An 18205-nucleotide genomic window follows, 5' to 3' on the forward strand; every position below is an offset into this window, starting at 1 on the left:
TCAGTGCTCACCTGCCATCATCTGACAACACTGATATTTTTGAAAGGAGAGTCCATTGGAAACTTCTTCCACATGCTGTCAGCAGGCCATGAAGCTGGTGGAGAGACTGAACTGTGCAGTGGAGTCACACAAGTGAGACTCTGGACTCCTTTGTATTTGTGAACACGCTGCAACCACACTGAGAGTTTGGCTCTCAGCTAACAAGCAAGGCAAATGTAGATTGCTGGAAATGCTGGGCTTCTGATAGAGCCTGTGCAGCAGACCAGACTGAAGCCAAAACCACACACATCCTCTCTGTCCCTCTGTCCCTTGAGACTAACTAGGAAACCTTGTGTTGCCAGCCATACTGAGTTGGTCTCACTGGCAGGCCTTGTGCTCTGTTCTCCTGTGTCTTACTGCATACAGTGTAGAAAAGACGTGGGTTGCTTGGGGTTCACTGTTTTGTTTTTTCAGTTTCTTACACATGCTCTTGCTGTAGCCCTGGCTAACTGTGAACTCTCCTGATCTTAGTCCTCCTGGTGCTGGGGTCGCAGGCATATATGACAGTCTTTCATTACCAAATTATAATACATGCTTATGGCAGCAGTCATTCAACTTAGGTAGTTTTGTAAGTGGAGGAACAAAAGCTTTAAAGCTAACCAGTTTGTTGTACATCCTTTAAGACATTGCTGTGCATTTACATAGTAATAATAGGAAACAAGTAAGAACAGGTTTACCTGTTTTACTCTTTTTTTTTTTTTTTGCTTTTCAAGACAAGGTTTTTCTGTGTAGCCTTGCCTGTCCTAGACTTGCTTTGTAGACCAGGCTAGCCTCAAAACTCACAGCAATCAGCCTGCCTCTGCCTCCCGAGTGCTGGGATTAAAGGTTTGTGTTACCACGCCTGCTTACAGTTATATTTTAAATATTTTTTCATGTGTGTACATGGAAATCTCGTTTGATTTCAGTGTTTTTGTAATACTGCTTTGTCTTAGCTATTTGCTTATGACAGTCTAGATTGTTTCAAGTTCTGTTGTAGGTAACTCCCTAGTTCTTACAACTTATTACACCTGTCTTTAGTACACGTGTGGTAGAATCCTAGCAATAACATTGCTGGGTCAGCACAGTCAAGATAAACTTGAATCTGAAGGGCTGACATGAATGCAGTCAGACTTCATTCTTACCACTGAGATGTGCCACTATTCTAAGTACTTCTGTAGTGGATTTTTCTTTGCATATTTTCACTGTCCTTAAAGTCCAGAGTGAAAAGAGAATAGAAATCAGTGTGGCTTTTAGGTAGTGAGGCCCTAAGCTGAATTAGAGCCAGCCTGCCCTCCTGTTTCTGACTTCACAAGCACATATACTTTTGTAGCTGAGGAACTTACACTCAGCAAGAACCTGATGTTCATGTATCATTATAAAACTTGGTGCCACCAGCTGAGCCAGGATCAGAATTTAAGCGGATTGCCTTCCATATTGGGACTCTAGTGTGTTACCAAATTGGGCCTTTGGCAGTTTGTGTGAGTGTGTCTCAAATTCCCACTTTCTTTCCTGTCCTTAACAACTTCCTTTTTTTTTCTTTTTAAAGATGATATTTTCTCCTCTGGCCTCCAAGCTAAACCATCTAAACCCAAAAGCCAATCTGCAGAGGCGGCATCTGAACTAAGATCTGAGCACAAAGTGTCCAACATTTTTGATGACCCCCTGAATGCGTTTGGAAGCTAATAGCGCATGCTGGGTATTCACAGTTCACCGCCCAGTCTGTCTTTCAGTTATTGATGCTATCTCCTTCACATACTGTCTTCACTGGATTACAGAAGTAAATACTCAAACTAGTTCAACTTTTACCCAGTGTAGCTCATATTTTTTTGCACTGATTTTAATTATGCTTAAAATTACAAATAAAAAAATGCCTCACAGTGGTTTGTTTTTACTTAGACTGTGTAGAAGAGCGTGCTAATGGAAGAAATCTCTTTGTGGCTTTCATGTGTGGTCAGGGAATGCAGAGACAGCAACTGTCAGAAGACCTGAGTCCTTGTTCTGTGTGGGGCTCTGAGTGCAGTGCTGGTCTAGGCAGGTGAAAGAACGGAGGTAAAAGACTATACATTTATGGTTCTTAACTCATGAGGTTTCCACTGAATTCCAGCAGTTCCTCTCCAGTTTTCTTTCTTTTTTCTCTTTCTTTGGTTTTTTGAGACAGGGTTTCTCTGTGTAGCCTTGCCTGTCCTGACCAGGCTGGCCTCGAACTCATAGCGATCTGCCTGCCTCTGTCTCCTGAGTGCTGGGATTAAAGGCACGTGCCACCACGCCCGGCTCCCTCTCCAGTTTTCTAAAGAGAACTGTGGTCCTCTGCTGTTGTGATATTGTAAAGTCTTACACAGCCATCCATCCCTTGTCACATTATCTTTGGCTGGATTCAGGATATACGATGCCAGAGTTGAGTAGTTGAAAGAAATGCGATGGTTTGGTTATGCTCAAACTTTTGCCTGTCTGCCCCTTAAAGTGGGTGGGTGATGACAGTTGATGATACAGCACAGGCACTATACTAATTTCCCATCATGACTCTGTCCTCCAAGGAGTTTGAAATTATAAGCCCAAATCATGGGCTGAATTTAAGCGCAAGAGGCTGACAAAAAAGCCCAGGGCCTCACGGTACCTTCCACCTCAGTGCCGGGTGGTAGAAACTGTGGAGACTAGTGGGTGAAGTCTCAGAGGATATTGCGAGGGTGGGAGAAGACTGATGAGGGCCAGAGTTCCTTCACAAGTTGACCATTAGAGGTTTCATTGTCCTCTTTTGCAATCCCCCTAGTAAAACACTTAGTTGAACCCCTGAGAAGGGAATGAAGTAGTAGGGGCCCAGGCTAGGTGCAAGGCATGTGTTGTCTTAAAGCCAATTAGTTTGTATCCCAGTTTACCAGCTTGCTGTATAGCAAAAAGATGCTGGGATTTCGGGCCCAGAGTGCCACCTGTTTGACCTATAAGCCTTCATTAGTTACTCAGTGCAAGAGGCATACCCAAAGTCACAACCCTTATAAGCAAGGCATAAGAATGTCCCCATTTTACACGTGATACACAATTGAGTCAGCAATATTAGGGGAGAGTGGAGCACAAAAAGGTGGTGTATTTAAGTCAGGCTAGCCTGGACGCCCTTTAAGTGTCTCAGGCTCTGGAAAGGCCACCAGTGGACAGCAAATACTAGGGACCCTCCCACCCCCAGAGAACCTTAAAATTGTCCTAGCCAAGGCGCTCCAGCCTGGCGCCGACTCTTCCCGGAAACTGTGACCTGTCTCGACCTCCTGCCTTGCCCTAGAAGGCTCCTGCGGGCAGTAATAAAGGGTCAACATCCGGGCTTCTTATAACCGACAACCCTTCCTGAACCCGCGAGCGACCCCGGCATCCGAGCAACCGCCAGCCTCGGAAGGCTAGGCCCCGCCTCTCGCGGGCTGATTGGAGGGCTCCGGCAGCGCTGACCGCCGATTGGTGAGCGGTGTCACAAAGGGCGGGGCCGGAGCTTCGCTGCAGCGTCGGCTGTCGTCGCGGGCGCGCGCACCCCTATAGGCCTGAGGGCAGGCGAGCGAGCTAGCGGGCGGACGCGACCACCGGAGGGCGAGCTGGTGAAGGGTGCGGCGGGGCGGGGCGCGGGCGGGCAGGCGGCTGAGGGGCCCGCTGCACCTTCGCGGCCGGGCAGGCGGAAGAGGTGCGTCCGCCTGGGCTGCAGCCTAGTCACACCCTCCGCGCTTCTCTGCCTAGGGACTCACGGGACCCGGACCGCCGTCGCCCTGGGCACAGACTGGTCGCACCTGTGGTTCCGGGTGCTGCGGACCCTATTTTGGGTCTGAGTGTGGTTCCTGCGGGGCGTGGTCCTGCCCCAGGGTAGCGCATCCGCACTTGTGCATTAGTCGCAGGCTAGAGTGTGATTCCATTCTGTAGGTCGATTTTCACACCTCTGTGAATGTACTAGCATTTTATTATTATTTTTATTTTTATTTATTTATTTATTTGGTTTTTCGAGACAGGGTTTCTCTGTGTAGCCTTGGCTGTCCTGGACTCGCTTTGTAGACCAGGCTAGCCTCGAACTCACAGCGATCTGCCTGCCTCTGCCTCCCGAGTGCTGGGATTAGAGGCGTGCGCCACCACGCCCGTCTGTACTAGCATTTTAAAAGGCTGCATCTTATTGTGGGAATATTTATGTTGGGCGAAAAGTGTAAAAGCTAACTCAACGTGCGGCTAAGTTTCTGTGGTCGAGAAGAAAAGTCCAAGGTACTGAACTTACTGAGTGCACTTAATTGCCGCTTTTGTGGTGGCGGTTTTAGAAGTTTTCAAAAGATGAAAGAAATATTGGAGATTTTTTTTCTCCCAGTTTTTAAGACAATTTATCAATTTTAGCATCGTTTTATGTACTTGTATCATTTAGCATCAGTATGAGTTTTCATTATCCACCGGTTTTCCACTGCTCATTCTTCATGCGGGTCACGCGCCAATCTGAAGAGGTTTGAACCCTTCTCAGTGGACTTAGTTTTAGTACCGGCTAGGGCTTTTGCCCACTTGAGCTTCCACTCGCCGCTGTAGTATTCTACTCTGGTTTAGCCAGACTGCATGGCCTTCTGCATGGACATTGTTTGCTTAGTAGTATAGTTTTGATATACACAACTCTTTTTGGTTATGGTTACCACCCGTGGTCCTTCTTGTATATTGAAATTTATCCCACTGACTGGGTCCAAACTTATTTTGGAAGTTCCAAAACCACTGATGATGTACTCAGTACAATGTTAGTTTTCTTTTACTCATAGGCATGTCATCTAGTCTCATTTCAGATTTAAGACCTGCAGATCTGTGATCTTCTACTTTTCCCCAGATTGTTTATTATTTCAGGGACCAGGTATAAAAAGCATTGTGAAGGAGATGCTCCTTATATCCTCTGCCTCTAAATTCTTCTCCTAGGCCGTCTGTGCCTTCTGCGATGTTCATCTCGACATTCCTAACATGTGACTTCTATCTCCACCCTGATTTTTGTTTTTTTGTAGGGTTACTGTTTGCCTTGAAGAAGCAGACACTGTGTGTCTGTAGTACACTCTTCAGTATAACATGACAAGTGCATTTTTTAAAACTGCATGCTGCCTATAATACTGTTTTTGTTTGTTTGTTTTTGTGACACTGCTGATTGAGCCCAGGACCTAATATTGCTAGTATAGTACTCTATCACCAAGCTTCACTTTCACTATGGCTGCTGTAAGAATAAGTAATGTCACTGTGCACGGCCATGCGCTCTTGCCACTGTGACCAACAGTACTAGTAGCATAGTCAAGCTGAGCCAATGAGCATCATGATCAGGGATGCTTTAAAAACATAAGGTGTAGGGCCCGGTGTGGTGGTGCACGCCTTTAATCCCAGAGGCAGAGGCTACACACACACACACACACACACGAAATGATATAGGAAGCCATCTGATGTTGACTGTTGGTCTCCATATGTGCATATATACATGCACACAATATATACACATATGCACAAAAAGCTGAAAATACTCTTTTTAAAAAAGGTTTATTTATTTATTATTATGTGTACAGTGTTCTGCCTGCAAGCACACCTGCAGGCCAGAAGAGGGCATCAGATCATGTTATAGATGGTTGTGAGCCACAATGTGGTTGCTGGGAATTGAACTCAGGACCTCTGGAAGAGGAGTCAGTGCTCTTAACCTCTGAGCCATCTCTCCAGCCTAAAAATACTCTTATAATAAAACCTAGCATAAATGTTAAAATATATCAACATGACTTATATAAGTTTTGTTTCATAATTGCCAAAAAGTGGAGCATGTGAGATATCTCTTAGTAGAAGAATGGATAAATGAAACTAAAGCATAATACAATGGAATATAATTTAGCACTTAAAGGAACTAAGCCATCAATCCATGAAATGGCACAAAAGAGCCTTAAATGTGTGTTCCTTAGAGAGACCACTCTGTAAAGGCTGCTTATTTTGTGATTCCAATTGCATGACATTCTGGGAAGGGCAAAGCTATGGAAACACTGAAAAGGTGAAAAGTTGCCAAGAGTTTGAGGCGTGGATGGGATCAATAGTCTCAACACCGAATTTTTAGGATATTAAACTCCTCTGATACTGAAGTGATAAATACATGTTTTTATTTATCTTCCCTCACCTGTAAGATGTATGAACCCTAATGTAAACTTTGGGCTTGGGTGACAATGATGAGTCTGTTCCTCGTGTTAATAATGTATGTGCAGAATGTAGGGTAGCTAGAGGCAGTGTTGAAAGATTATTGATATTTAATACTGATTCATAATTTTAATAAATCTGTGACCAGCTTTATACCTAAGTAACCACACAGAGAGACTATGATCTACTTAATTAGCCTAGAGCACAGTGCTGAGTAATAATTCCTCCATCCTAACCCTCCAAGCTAGTGTAGTTTCCTCCCATTCAGATTTCCCACTTTATACTTGATTTTTACCCACATCCTAAGTCCAGCTCATTTCTCCTAGTGTTTCCTGGTCCTCTCCACATGCATCCGTCCTCTTCCTCTTTCTCCTCCTCTCACTGGACCAGGGTGTCCCACCTTATTTCTCTGTTATTGCTTAGCATTGGCTAGTTGGTTTTTATTGGCAACACAGAGATCGAATGGTGACATGTTTACACAGACTTGAGACAGGAGATACTTAGAATAAACATCACAGTGCAGTGTTGGGATTGATCCAGATAGTGGGGTAAAGAAATCAGCTTTTGAATGAACAAGGGTAAACTGTACAGTCCAGAATAGCATTATGCCAACACGGCAGGAAAGGCAAATGGATGTGGAGACTCATCATCTCTGCATGGTTTTGTTGTAGATTTAAAATTGCCCTTAAAAAAAGTCTCCTTATTTATAAGGGGGAAAATTCATGTCTTTAGTATAGGTTCATTTCCCTTGCTACTGAGGTCTCACTATAGTAATTTATAGTACCCATTCTTAAACATAGGCAGTAGGAAGTAACTACTAAATAATGTGATAAATAATACCCTTAAGCATTTTTTAGAATTTTTTCCCCAAAATTAAATAACAAGCCCAGTAGCTGGCTAGTGTAGTGAAGCATAGGAATCAAAGATTATAGCTAGTCAGTCCGTGAGAGTGCTCTGTTGAAAGCCAATGAAACCCTGAGTTAAGTCTTAGTCAGTGAAGGGAGAGGTTGGTGGACAGAAAGATGTAAGGTACATTGTCAGGATTGGTTACTTGAAGCTGTCATGGTGTTTGTGAGAGCTCCTAAATTTCTGGCTTGAATGAATGGATGCATCATGGTATGCTTTATGAGTACTGAAAGACTCGAGAGAGGGGCTATTGGTGTATCTGTTAATGAAGTGTGTTTGGAGTGTCAGGAGTACAGCTGCCTAGGCCATGCTTTACAGTGATATTTATTAGCCAAACACAGTCTTTAAAACAAGTGCACCTTTAAATATATTTCTAGGCTGTCATCTTAGCACACACTTATCCCAGCACCGGGGAGACTTGAGGCAGGAGGATCATAAGTATGAGGCTAGTTTAGACTATATAATGAGACACTGCCTCAAAAATAAATAAGAGCCAGGCAGTGGTGGCACACACCTTTAATCCCAGCACTTGGGAGGCAGACGCAGGTAGATCACTGTGAATTCAAGGCCAGCCTGGTCTACAAAGTAAGTCCAGGACAGCCAAGGCTAACACAGAAAGACCCTGTCTCAAAAAATCCAAAAACCAAAAACAAACAAACAAAGACGTCTATGACAGTTCAGTGGGATTAACATAGTCTTTCCCACAAAGGATTCTGGAAATGATTATCTCTATGTTAAAGAATAAAGTTGGGTCCCTATTCAGAATGATCACTAACCCTAAAAATAACTTAAAACTGGGAAATGTGTGTACATTTAATGCCTTTGGTTAGGTCAAGGTTTCTAACTCTGACAACAACAAATAGCCAAATTGAGCTTTATTTAGTTGAGAATTCAATATGAAAAGCTATTATCAAGAAGTCAAAGGCCAGCTTACAGAGTGAGAGAAAATATTTGCTAACCCTATATCTTACATGTGACTTGTGTCTAGAATATTATTTAAACAAAACTTCAATTTATATAATTTAATCATATTCTTCCCCTCCCCCAAGTCCTTCCAGGTCCTTCCCCCACCATCCACTTTTAAGTTCTTTCTCAAAAAACAAACAAAAACCTAATACAACAAGAAAACAAAACAAATTACCACCCAAAAGAAAAAAATGACACATCAAATGGTAACCAAATAAAAGTGTGCGTGCATGCGTGCACACACACACACACACACACACACACACACACACACACACACATACACACACACACACACAACCTGTGGAGTACATTATATGTCTGGTCAGCTACTGAACAGGAGGCCTGCCCTGGAGCGCTTGATAACCCCCAATATCACGCCATTAACAGTTCAGTGTTTAACCGTTACCCTAGTGGCTAGATTTTCATTGATTCATTTTTTTTTGTAACAAAATAATGTTACATAACAAATGTAACAAAGTAAAATATAAAACAAAAACTATCACATTGAAGTTGGACAAGGCAAACCAACAGAAGGAAAAGAGCCCAAGAGAAGGCACAAGAATTAGAGAATTGATTTGCACACTCAGCAATCCCACAAAAACGCTAAACTGGAAGTCATAATATAGACAGGACCTGGTGCAGGCCCTGTGCATGCTGCTTCAGACTCTGTGGGTTCATGTGATGAACTTTGCTCCTGTTGAATTAGATGGCCTTATTTTCCTGGTGTCCTCCACTCTGGCTCTTACACTCTTCCCCCTCCTCTTCCATGGGGTTCCCTGAGGTCTGAGGAAGGGATTTAATGGAGGCATCCAGTTAGTGCTGAGTGTTCTAAGGTCTCTCACTCTGCGTAGTGTCTGGCAGTGGGTCTGTATTTGTTTTGTCTGCTGCAGAGAGAAGTTTCTCTGATGATGGATGAGCAAGGTACTAATCTATATGAGGATAGCAGAATGCATTAGCAATTATTTTATCACTACTTTTTTCTTTTGTTTTTTTTAAAGACTTGGCGGTAGGTCCTTAAGCTAGCTAGTCTCAGGTTTTTGGTTACCTAAGCTGTATCAGGAATGGACTCCATTCTGAGGAGTGGCCTTTAAGTCAATTCTGTTGTTGGTTGGTTATTCCCACAAGCTCTGTGCCACTATTGCCCTAGACTATATTGCAGATGGTACACCGTTGTGGATAAAAGGTTTATGGTTAATTTGGTGTTTAGATTTCTCTTGATCATATTAAGAGTACCTTCCTGTACCAGAAACACTAGAACATGGGCTTGAAGGCTCTCTGTAGGCACCAGCTTGCTATCTCTATGTTCATTGACCTGTGTAGGTGGTGTTTTCAGCAATGGGGCCTTGCTGTCAGTCTGTGGAGAGAAACCTTTGGAAACAGCCTGAGTTATTTGGGGGTTCCTGCGGGACCCGTTTGGCCAACAACTCAATTAGATGTAGCTTAATTCTGGTACTGGAAACTTCATTTGGTGACAAGAGTCGGGCAGCTGGGATGCTGTCTTCTGTTATCTGGCGATTTCCTTTAGATCACCTTCATGTTTATATATACTTTAGGTAGTTTCTACTTTTTAGGTTTCCATATTACCCCTCAAATGGCCTCATTTTCTCTCCCACAGCCGCTTCTCCTTTAGGGTATCAAAAACCAACCAACCGACCAACCAAACCCAAAACATTTTCTTTTTCTTTTTTTACCAAAACATTTTCAATCCAGTGATAGACTTTGAATAGATATTCTCCAAGGGAGAAATACATAGAGCCTATAATCACATAAAAGATGCTCAGAATCTTTTGAGAGTGCAAATCACAACCATGATGCACTACCCTGTACTCACTAGGCTAGCTTTAATAAAAGACAATAAAAAGTATTGACAAAGATGTGAAGAAATCTGTACCATCATTTGTTGTTAGTTTATTATAAAATTGTTCAAAATACTTGGAAAACAGTTTAATAATTCCACAAATTCCTTAATACAGTTGCCATGTGAGACAGAACATCTGTTTCTTTCTAGATATGTATCACCAAAAAAAAAAAAAAGAGCACTTGTCCACACCATAGCTGACTGTTCATTAGTGCAGTATTTGCATTCGCTTCAAACTGGAGTCCACCCAAATGTCATAAAGCAGTGACTAGGAGATAACATGCGCCAGGTCCACACAGGGACTGTCATTCATCCACCAGATGAATGAAGTACTGATGCATGGATGAACTTTGAAAAATGTTTGCAGTGCTATAGAAGCAAGTTGCAAAATACTAGATATATCCTTTTATTTATGTAAGTGTCTGGAATAAGCAGTGATAGAGAAAGTAGAATAATTATTGCCTTAGACTGAGAGCAGAAAGGGGAAATTGAGAGTGAGGCCATTGGGTGTAAGGTTTTTGGGGTGGTGAACATGTTGAAATGGTGATTGCAAGAAGTTGTTGTTGTTGTCACCCACTGCTAGAACACTTGTTTGGCTACCCAAAGCCCTTGCTCAGTCCCCATCACTGGGAGAAATAGTGGTTGTGGTGGCTGGACATTTTTAGTATTGAAAATAAGTGAATTTTATATGTTAAGTGAGTCAATTTATGGTATATAAATTATATCTCAACAAAACTACTTTGAAAAAATTCCCTCATCTCTTCACAAAGATACGTATTTGTGTAGTTTAAACTTAGGATTCCCTGATACAAAGTTTTCACCAAATAACAGCAATTTCCAATGTGATCACTCTGCTGTTAATTCTATACTACTATTTTACCTCATCTGTTGTGTTTGTTTCTCATATTCATGTATGCTTGTGAGTAGAGATCATCTAGAATCTATATCATTTCCTCCTTTTAATGTTAGAATGGTTGATAATCCTTGGAAACCCAAATACTTGTAGGTTTTTTATTTAGTGGATCAAATTTTAAAGGAACCTCTTAATATATTTGCCATTTTTCTTATCCAGTTAATTAGGTACAAAGACATTAAAGGTTTTTAAAAATGATTTTATTTATTATTTATTTTTATGTATGACTGCTCTATCTGCATATGTGCCTGCGTGGAGAAGAGGGAAAAAATTTCAGTATAGATGATTCTGAGCCACCATGTGGTTGCTGGGAATTGAACCTGAGACCTCTGGGAGAGCAGCCAGTACTTGTAACTGCTGAGGGAAGACACTGAAGTTTTATATAGCTTAAAAGAGAAACATGTGGCCAGGCATGGTGACACACACCTGTAATCCCAGCACTTGGGGACACAGAGGCTGGTGGATCTCTGTGAGTTTGAGGCTAGCCTGGTCTACAAAGCCAGTCCAGGACAGGCAAGGCTATACAGAGAAACCCGGGACAGAGAGAGAGAGGGAGAGGGAGGAGGGAGAGGAGGAGAGGAGAGGTGAGGCGAGAGAGGAGAGGAGAGGAGAGGCGAGAGAGGAGAGGAGAGGAGAGAAGAGAAGAGAAGAGAGAGGAGAGAGTCAGAGACAGAACTATACTGACATGTAGAATTTGAATACTAGGAAAATGTTTGTTGACCATGTGCTCTAAATTAGGGACAACGTGAAGCTGTAATGAGGTAATGTAAAGCTCCCAAAGCGTATCTACTTCAGGAGTGACTTCAGAGGCAGGCCCGGAAAGTCCACTACTGGACACAGTTGGTAAAGTAAGTTTTTAGACTGGAAGATGAGTGTGAGCCAGTTATTTAGGAAATCTTAATGAAGGAAGGACTTTCAGACAGATTTGTTTTAAAACAAGTTTTGTTTTTCAGGTAAAAACTCAAACATGAACAACGATACATATTACCAATGTTCAAAGCTGATTTGGGTAGAATTGGAATACAGTTGCATACAACATATTCCAGAGGAATTAGAAAAGTCAAAGTAATGGATAACAGGAAAGAGCCTCCATTCTTCAATGAAGATAACGTGGGACCGTTTTACTTCAAACTTCCTTTCTATGACACCATGGAACTCTTCATCGAAACACTGACTGGAACATGTTTTGAATTAAGAGTTTCACCCTTTGAAGCTGTTATCTCTGTGAAAGGAAAAATTCAAAGATTGGAAGGTACTAGTCTTTGTTTCTACAATATGAGAATTAAACATCTTAAAAATTTTTTAATGGACAAAAATTTTAAACATAGGACATTAGAATGAATAGAATAATAAAATCACCATTATGTCTTCAACAGTTAGGAGCTTATAAACTGCCTCCTTTGTGTCCCTTTGTGTCCCCACCTTCCCCTTCTCCACAGGGTCTTCTTGGTTCAGATCTCTGGCATCATGTTAGTGATTGAAAAATAGTTCTGGGGCCGGGCGTGGTGGCGCACGCCTTTAATCCCAGCACTCGGGAGGCAGAGGCAAGTGGATCACTGTGAGTTCCAGGCCAGACTGGTTTACAAAGTGAGTCCAGGACAGCCAAGGCTACACAGAGAAACCCTGTCTCAGAAAAAAAGAAAAGAAAAGAAAAATAGTTCTTAGCAGGGTAGGATGACACACAAGCTGTACTGTAATGTTCTGCAGTTGCTTTTAATGGAGGTTATCTCCTTTTTTTTTTGTACAATGTGGAGATTTTCTGAAAGTTTTGGGTTACATTTACATATGTTTAAAGTTCTCCTAACATATCAAGGGTTTTGAATGACATGGAACATCTTTTTCTGGCATATATATTTGTGGTGTCCTTATGTTAAAATTAGTCTTCCAGATTTCAGATTACCATTTATAGTTGTCCAGTTTGGGATAGAGAATTAAATTACTCCATATACCATCACCTAGCTCATGGCTGCTGGAGTCTGCTGGAGCTTGTTTGCAATATGAAGGAACTAACTAGGTCTACTCTCCAGCGGCCAACTTAAATGCAAAGTTACAGAGGGATGAGAGTGGGCGGGGCTGTGAGATCACACATTCTGGCTGTTTGCGTTTTGTTGTTGTTGTTGTTACTGTTCATTTTGCTTTGTTTTTCCAGACAGAGTTTCTCTGTGCAGCTCTAGCTCACTCTGTAGACCAGGCTGGCCTTGAACCCAGAGTTTCTCCTGCCTCTGCCTCCCCAGTACTAGGAGCAGCTGCCACTACCTGGCTGGGTGGTTGAGTTTTTGAGTGTTTGCTTTTCCTTTGTCCTTCCCCTTAAGGTAGTTTTAGGGTAGCTGAGTCTAAACCACATCAAACAATGGCACAGGTACGCCGTGTTTGAAGGGACAAAGGCATGACAGTCATTGTGTTCTGCAGACTTCAAAAGAACAGCCTTCATGAAAAATCAGCTGTATTCCTTTTCTGGATGACCTTTGTTCTTCCTCACTGGGTGTCAGCTGGAGCTAACATGGGAAGACCCTCAAGACTCCAGTTAGCAAGATTTGGCTGGAGAGGACAGAGGGGGCAGTGCTTGAGTTAGTCCTGCAGAGGAAGTGGGTGTTTCTCCAGAAGGCTTTTCCTTTGGGTAACTTTCAGTGAGTTCAGACCTAGTGCCTGGTGGAAGGGGAGTAAAAGGGATTTGTGGAGGACAGGCTGAGGAGACTATGGTGACCTGGGAGTGAGTGCTGAAGTGGAGAGGAAAGAGGTAGCTGACAGGAAACTGTAAATGGGTCTGTAAGGGACGGAAGCACAGAATCCACTAAGTAAATTAACATTAATTGTGTGTGTAAGCAACAACTTGGTTTTATTTCTCTCTTTTTTTTCCTTTTGGTTTTTTTTTTTTTTTTGAGACAGGGTTTCTCTGTGTGGCCTTGCCTGTCCTGGACTTGCTTTGTAGACCAGGCTGGCCTCAGACTCACGGTGATCCTCCTGCCTCTGCCTCCCAAGTGCTGGGATTAAAAGCATGTGCCACCACTCCCGGCTTGCTTTTATTTCTTACTTCCATTTAGGCATTCAGTGTTGGCGGGTTGTCCCCTGGGGCTAACTGATCCCTCTACGGTTTGAACAAGTTGGGCGGTGGCACCTGTTTTCATGTCTGCTTCTGTGAGAAAAGAAGAGCAGGGACTCTCAGATGCTGTCATGCTGGCCCCACAGCCAGACCCTGCAACACCCATGAGGACTTGAGATGATAGGGAGAGTCCAGCAGCTCCCGCTGGCTGAGGAATAGCCACTGGGCCGCCAGCCAGTACTCTGTCCCCATTAGCAATAGCTGACAAGGACATCATCTTAGCTGGCAGAGAGGAGGGTGTAATTTCTGTCTCAGCATTCAGCACAGGGGTGGGAGAAGGGGGGCATGGCAGCTACTGTTATGGCTCCTTTAAGCACAGCAACAGCAGCCTTGGCTCCAGTGTGACAAAGAGCTCAAACAGAGGCAGGGCACCCCAATAAAAAGGTGCCATCTTCAGTGCTCCAAGCACAGAGACTGCCCGCCCCAGCCTTGACCATGCTGCTGAAGACCTTAGAGACAAGGGAAGCCACCAGTGTGCCTGTTCCAGGCAATGTCATGGAGGCCAGTAAAGGTACCAAACATGAACCAAACACTTTGTAGCTTTCCTGCTCCAGCTCCTCTCTCTTGATATTTCCTGGACCCCTCTCTTTGTTGAATCTAACAGTTTAAAAATCACATTTTTACTTATTTTGTGTGTATACATGCACATGCATGTGTGCTTGCAACAGCACACCTTGGAGGTCAGAGAACAATTTGTGGGAGTTGATTCTTTCTACTATGTAGGTCTTGGGGATCAAACTCTGTTCAAGAGGTTTAGCAGCAAGCTGCAAGCACCTTTACCCACTTATCCATTGCTGTACATTAACTACATCTTGCTGGCTCCCAGATTAACATTTCTTTGTCTTAAAAGTAGGAATAATGATAGTAACAAGTGTTGCAGATGATCTTCTCAGATAACACGAGTTACCAAGTGTAAATGCCCACTTTCCTTACCAAGGGAAAGGCTTAGCTGGTGTCATGGCTTTCTGAGAACCTAATGTTGTGCCTGTTGTATGCTCGGGAAGGATGTACCTTGGCTCTCACACTCACTTTCTGGAGCTTACTAACCAGAGCAGTGGTTTGCAAAGGTGTGGGCATCACTTCCCGAAGGTGTGAAAGAAGCATGCGCCAGGAAGTGAGGGGTTATCTGGAACACGAGAGTCCCTACATGCCTTAAGTGTTGGCATTGCTGCTCCCTGAATAAACGTTTCTTCCCTGTACATGGAAGAGTGTTGTTCTCTTGGTTCCTTACAAGTAACGGAGTCATATTATTAATTATGGACATTGAGCTACAAATGGACAATCATTTTTACACATGACAACTACTGCTCTATCAACATGGGTTCCTGGAGGACTAGAGTGAACAGACTCCCTGTGCTGACACCGTGGAGAGTAACACGGGCAAGGAAAGCATCCTTTAGTTTAAACCCTTTCCTTTTGTTTAGAGTAAGTTGCCATTTCTGGTAACCTGCTTTATTCTGAGACTGGATGTTGAATAAGGACTGGATGTCTTTCCTGTGTAGATAAGTGCTCGTCAGAATAGCGCTTACTGTGTTGTCTTTCCACTAAAGCGACTCATATTCACTGTGGCTTCATATTCTCCCGACCAATTTGTCATACTACCAGAAGTCTTGGTAATTTTTGTTGTGTCTCTTTAATGTGCTGCTCAGAACAGTCTTGTGTTGCTGCTTCTAGAACACTCTGTAGAACTTTGCCTGTAAAATTATCCAAGAGTGACAGGTTTGGGGAATATGGGAAAATGAAAAGCATCTTATTTTTGTTTTTAAAAAGTATTTCATATATATTTATAGACTTTTTTATTCTTTGGCAGCTTTATATATGTTAAAAGTGCATCTTATCATGTGTACCCCAAAGTGCCTCTTTCCATCCTCCCAGGCCCCCTTATTAAGCCCCACTCCACCCTCTGTGTCCTTGCCCACTGATTTCATTAGTGCTGCCCCTGGGATGTTGACTGATCTTGTTGGCTTGGTCGTGTGCCGGTCACCACAGCTGCAGTGAGTTCTCTAATTGAGTGGCTATGTCATGTCCAGAAGACAGCAGTTCACAGTAGTCCTTCCCATCCTCCAGCTCTTAACATTCATCCACCCCCTTTTCACAGTGTCCCCTGGGGCTTGGTGGCACAGGGAGACGAAGAATGTGCTGATAAAGATGCCATATAATGGCTGAGCACTCAATAATCACGTATTCTCGGCATTTTGACCAGTTATGAATCTCTGCATTAACTGCTGACCACTGTTGAGAGAAACTTTTCTGCCAAATATACGGGCATCACTAATTGGTGTATATAAACATAAATATTTAGAAGGCAGTTTGACAACACGTTCCTTCACAACAGTGGTAAGCTCCCCTATAGGGTCCATGACCTTCCTAACTAGGCTTTTGACCAAGTTAACTGTCTCAGGCATGAGTTCTCTACTGTAGAGCGTGCTTCCAATCCAATAAAAAAGTAGTGTTTAACCCCATAACCTTTGTGCTACTGTTCCACCAGTGGCACATCGTGCCTAACACGTTAGAGTTGTAGCTTGTAGGCTTTGCTGCTGAGTGATACAACTGGATGGCTTTTTCCCCTCAGCAGCCTGCATAGCACTTTTTGGCCTCATGAATGCTAGTCAGCAGAAGGGAGTTTTTAGGTCAGGTCCAGCTTGATGTCTTTGTCCTGAAAGCAAAGTGTGTTGTGCTCTCAGCAATAGGGTCTCACCGTCCAGTTCTGCTGGGCCAAGAGCAATGGATATAGTTTGTGCTGTTTGTGAGCCCCTGACTAATAACTTGTAGGAAGCTATCCCATGCCTTGCAGTGGGATTTTTGCTTAATAACTCGGTTCTAGGGGAAGCACCGTCCACCCATGCAGAGTACTTCTCTTCAGACTTCTTTTGGAAAATTTAAATTAGTTAACAAAGTAGTGGGTTTCCATAAGGATTTTTCATCCATCCTTGTTTTGGCTCAAGCACACCTCCTACTCCTCTCCTCTTTCTCCTCACCTGCATCAATTCTTAGCCTTCTAATCTTGAGTGTTCCTCCTCTGCTTCCGTAGCATATGTGTTGTGCTGTCCTCCTTACCCTCAAGACCTCTCCCCTCCACGCCTCACGTGTCCTTTCTAGCATGCTGAGCTCTACAAGATATTCCAAATTAAATATACAAATCTAAAAATTCAAAAGTAGCATCCACGTATAAGAGAGAATACACAATGTTTGTCTCTCTGGGTCTGGGTACTCCACTCAGTGAGTTCCATCCATTTTCCTGTAATTTTTTTTTGTAGTTTATTGACATTTTTTGGTTTTGTTTTGTTGTTGTTGGTTTTTTTTCCATTTTTAAAATTCTTATCTCACATATTACATCCTAAGTGCAGTTTCCCCTCAGTCCCCTACCCCTAGCCTCTCTTTGCCCCTTCCTTTCCCTCAAATCTACCCCTCCTTCCAGAAAAGAGCAATCTTCCTAGGGACATCAACTAAACTTGGTATAATAAGCACATATCATCACATCAAGGCTGGAAAAGGCAACCCAGTAGGGAGTAAAAGGTCTCACAAGTAGGTAAGAGTCAGGGACACACCTCTGTTCCCATTGTTAGGATTTCCCTAAGAGCACCAAGCTACTCAGCCATAACATATATGCAGGAGACCTAGGTCAGACCCCTACAGGTTCCCTTATCTCTGCAAGTTCCCATGAGTCCCAATCAGTTGATTCTGTGGCCCATGCTCTCCTGGTGTGTTCCTGGCCCCTCTGCTTCCTCCAGTCCTTCCTCCCCATCCTTTTCAGGATGCTCTGCCTAGTGTTTGGCTGTGGTACTCAGCATCTGCCTAGCCTTTGGCTGTGGTACTCAGCATCTGCTTTGACGACAGTTCTGCTAGCCTCCAGTCAGAGCACATTTCAGGCAGGACAAACTGTAGGTGGAAGGTTTTCTGTCTGGGTTGCTGTCTCAGTTTGTCCTCTTGAGGCCTTGCCTGGTTATGAAGATGGCTGCTTCAGCTCGCTGTCCCCATTGCTAGACTTTGCTAGGGTTACTCTCATAGATTCCATGGTTTCCATTGCACTAGGTTTCCACATCACCCTGAAATGCCTCCCAAATCCAGTCACTTCTCCCAATATTTTTTCCTTCCCTCCCCTTAGCTGGCCCCTCCCAGCCTCACTTGTCCTAGTTTACCTATGAAATCTATTCCATTTCCCTTCCCAGGGAGATCCTTGTGTCTCTCCCCTTAAGCCTTACTTGTTACTTAGTCTCTCTGGGTCTGTAATTTGTAGCATTATTACCCTGTACTTTATGACTAGTATCCACTTATAAGTGAGTACATACCATGCTTGTCTTCCTGGGTC

The 18205-nt window shown here is 43.3% G+C and overlaps 2 protein-coding genes across 4 annotated transcripts in view; both read left to right on the forward strand.

Moving 5' to 3' along the window:
- Washc2c (WASH complex subunit 2C) overlaps positions 1-1880 on the forward strand; it is a 51023-nt gene extending 49143 nt beyond the window's left edge. For both annotated transcript variants that reach the window (XM_051155148.1, XM_051155147.1), the window contains exon 30: positions 1565-1880. In XM_051155148.1, the coding sequence (XP_051011105.1) occupies positions 1565-1701 (137 nt within the window). In that variant the 3' untranslated portion in view covers positions 1702-1880. The remainder of the gene's footprint in view (positions 1-1564) is intronic.
- Positions 1881-3480: 1600 nt separating this feature from the next.
- Positions 3481-18205, forward strand: part of Zfand4 (zinc finger AN1-type containing 4) — a 63851-nt gene continuing 49126 nt past the window's right edge. For both annotated transcript variants that reach the window (XM_051155151.1, XM_051155150.1), the window contains exons 1-2: positions 3481-3597; positions 11750-12048. In XM_051155151.1, the coding sequence (XP_051011108.1) occupies positions 11787-12048 (262 nt within the window). In that variant the 5' untranslated portion in view covers positions 3481-3597; positions 11750-11786. The remainder of the gene's footprint in view (positions 3598-11749; positions 12049-18205) is intronic.

This window comes from Acomys russatus, chromosome 13 (assembly GCF_903995435.1).
Source record: "Acomys russatus chromosome 13, mAcoRus1.1, whole genome shotgun sequence".
In the NCBI taxonomy this organism is placed as follows: domain Eukaryota; kingdom Metazoa; phylum Chordata; class Mammalia; order Rodentia; family Muridae; genus Acomys; species Acomys russatus.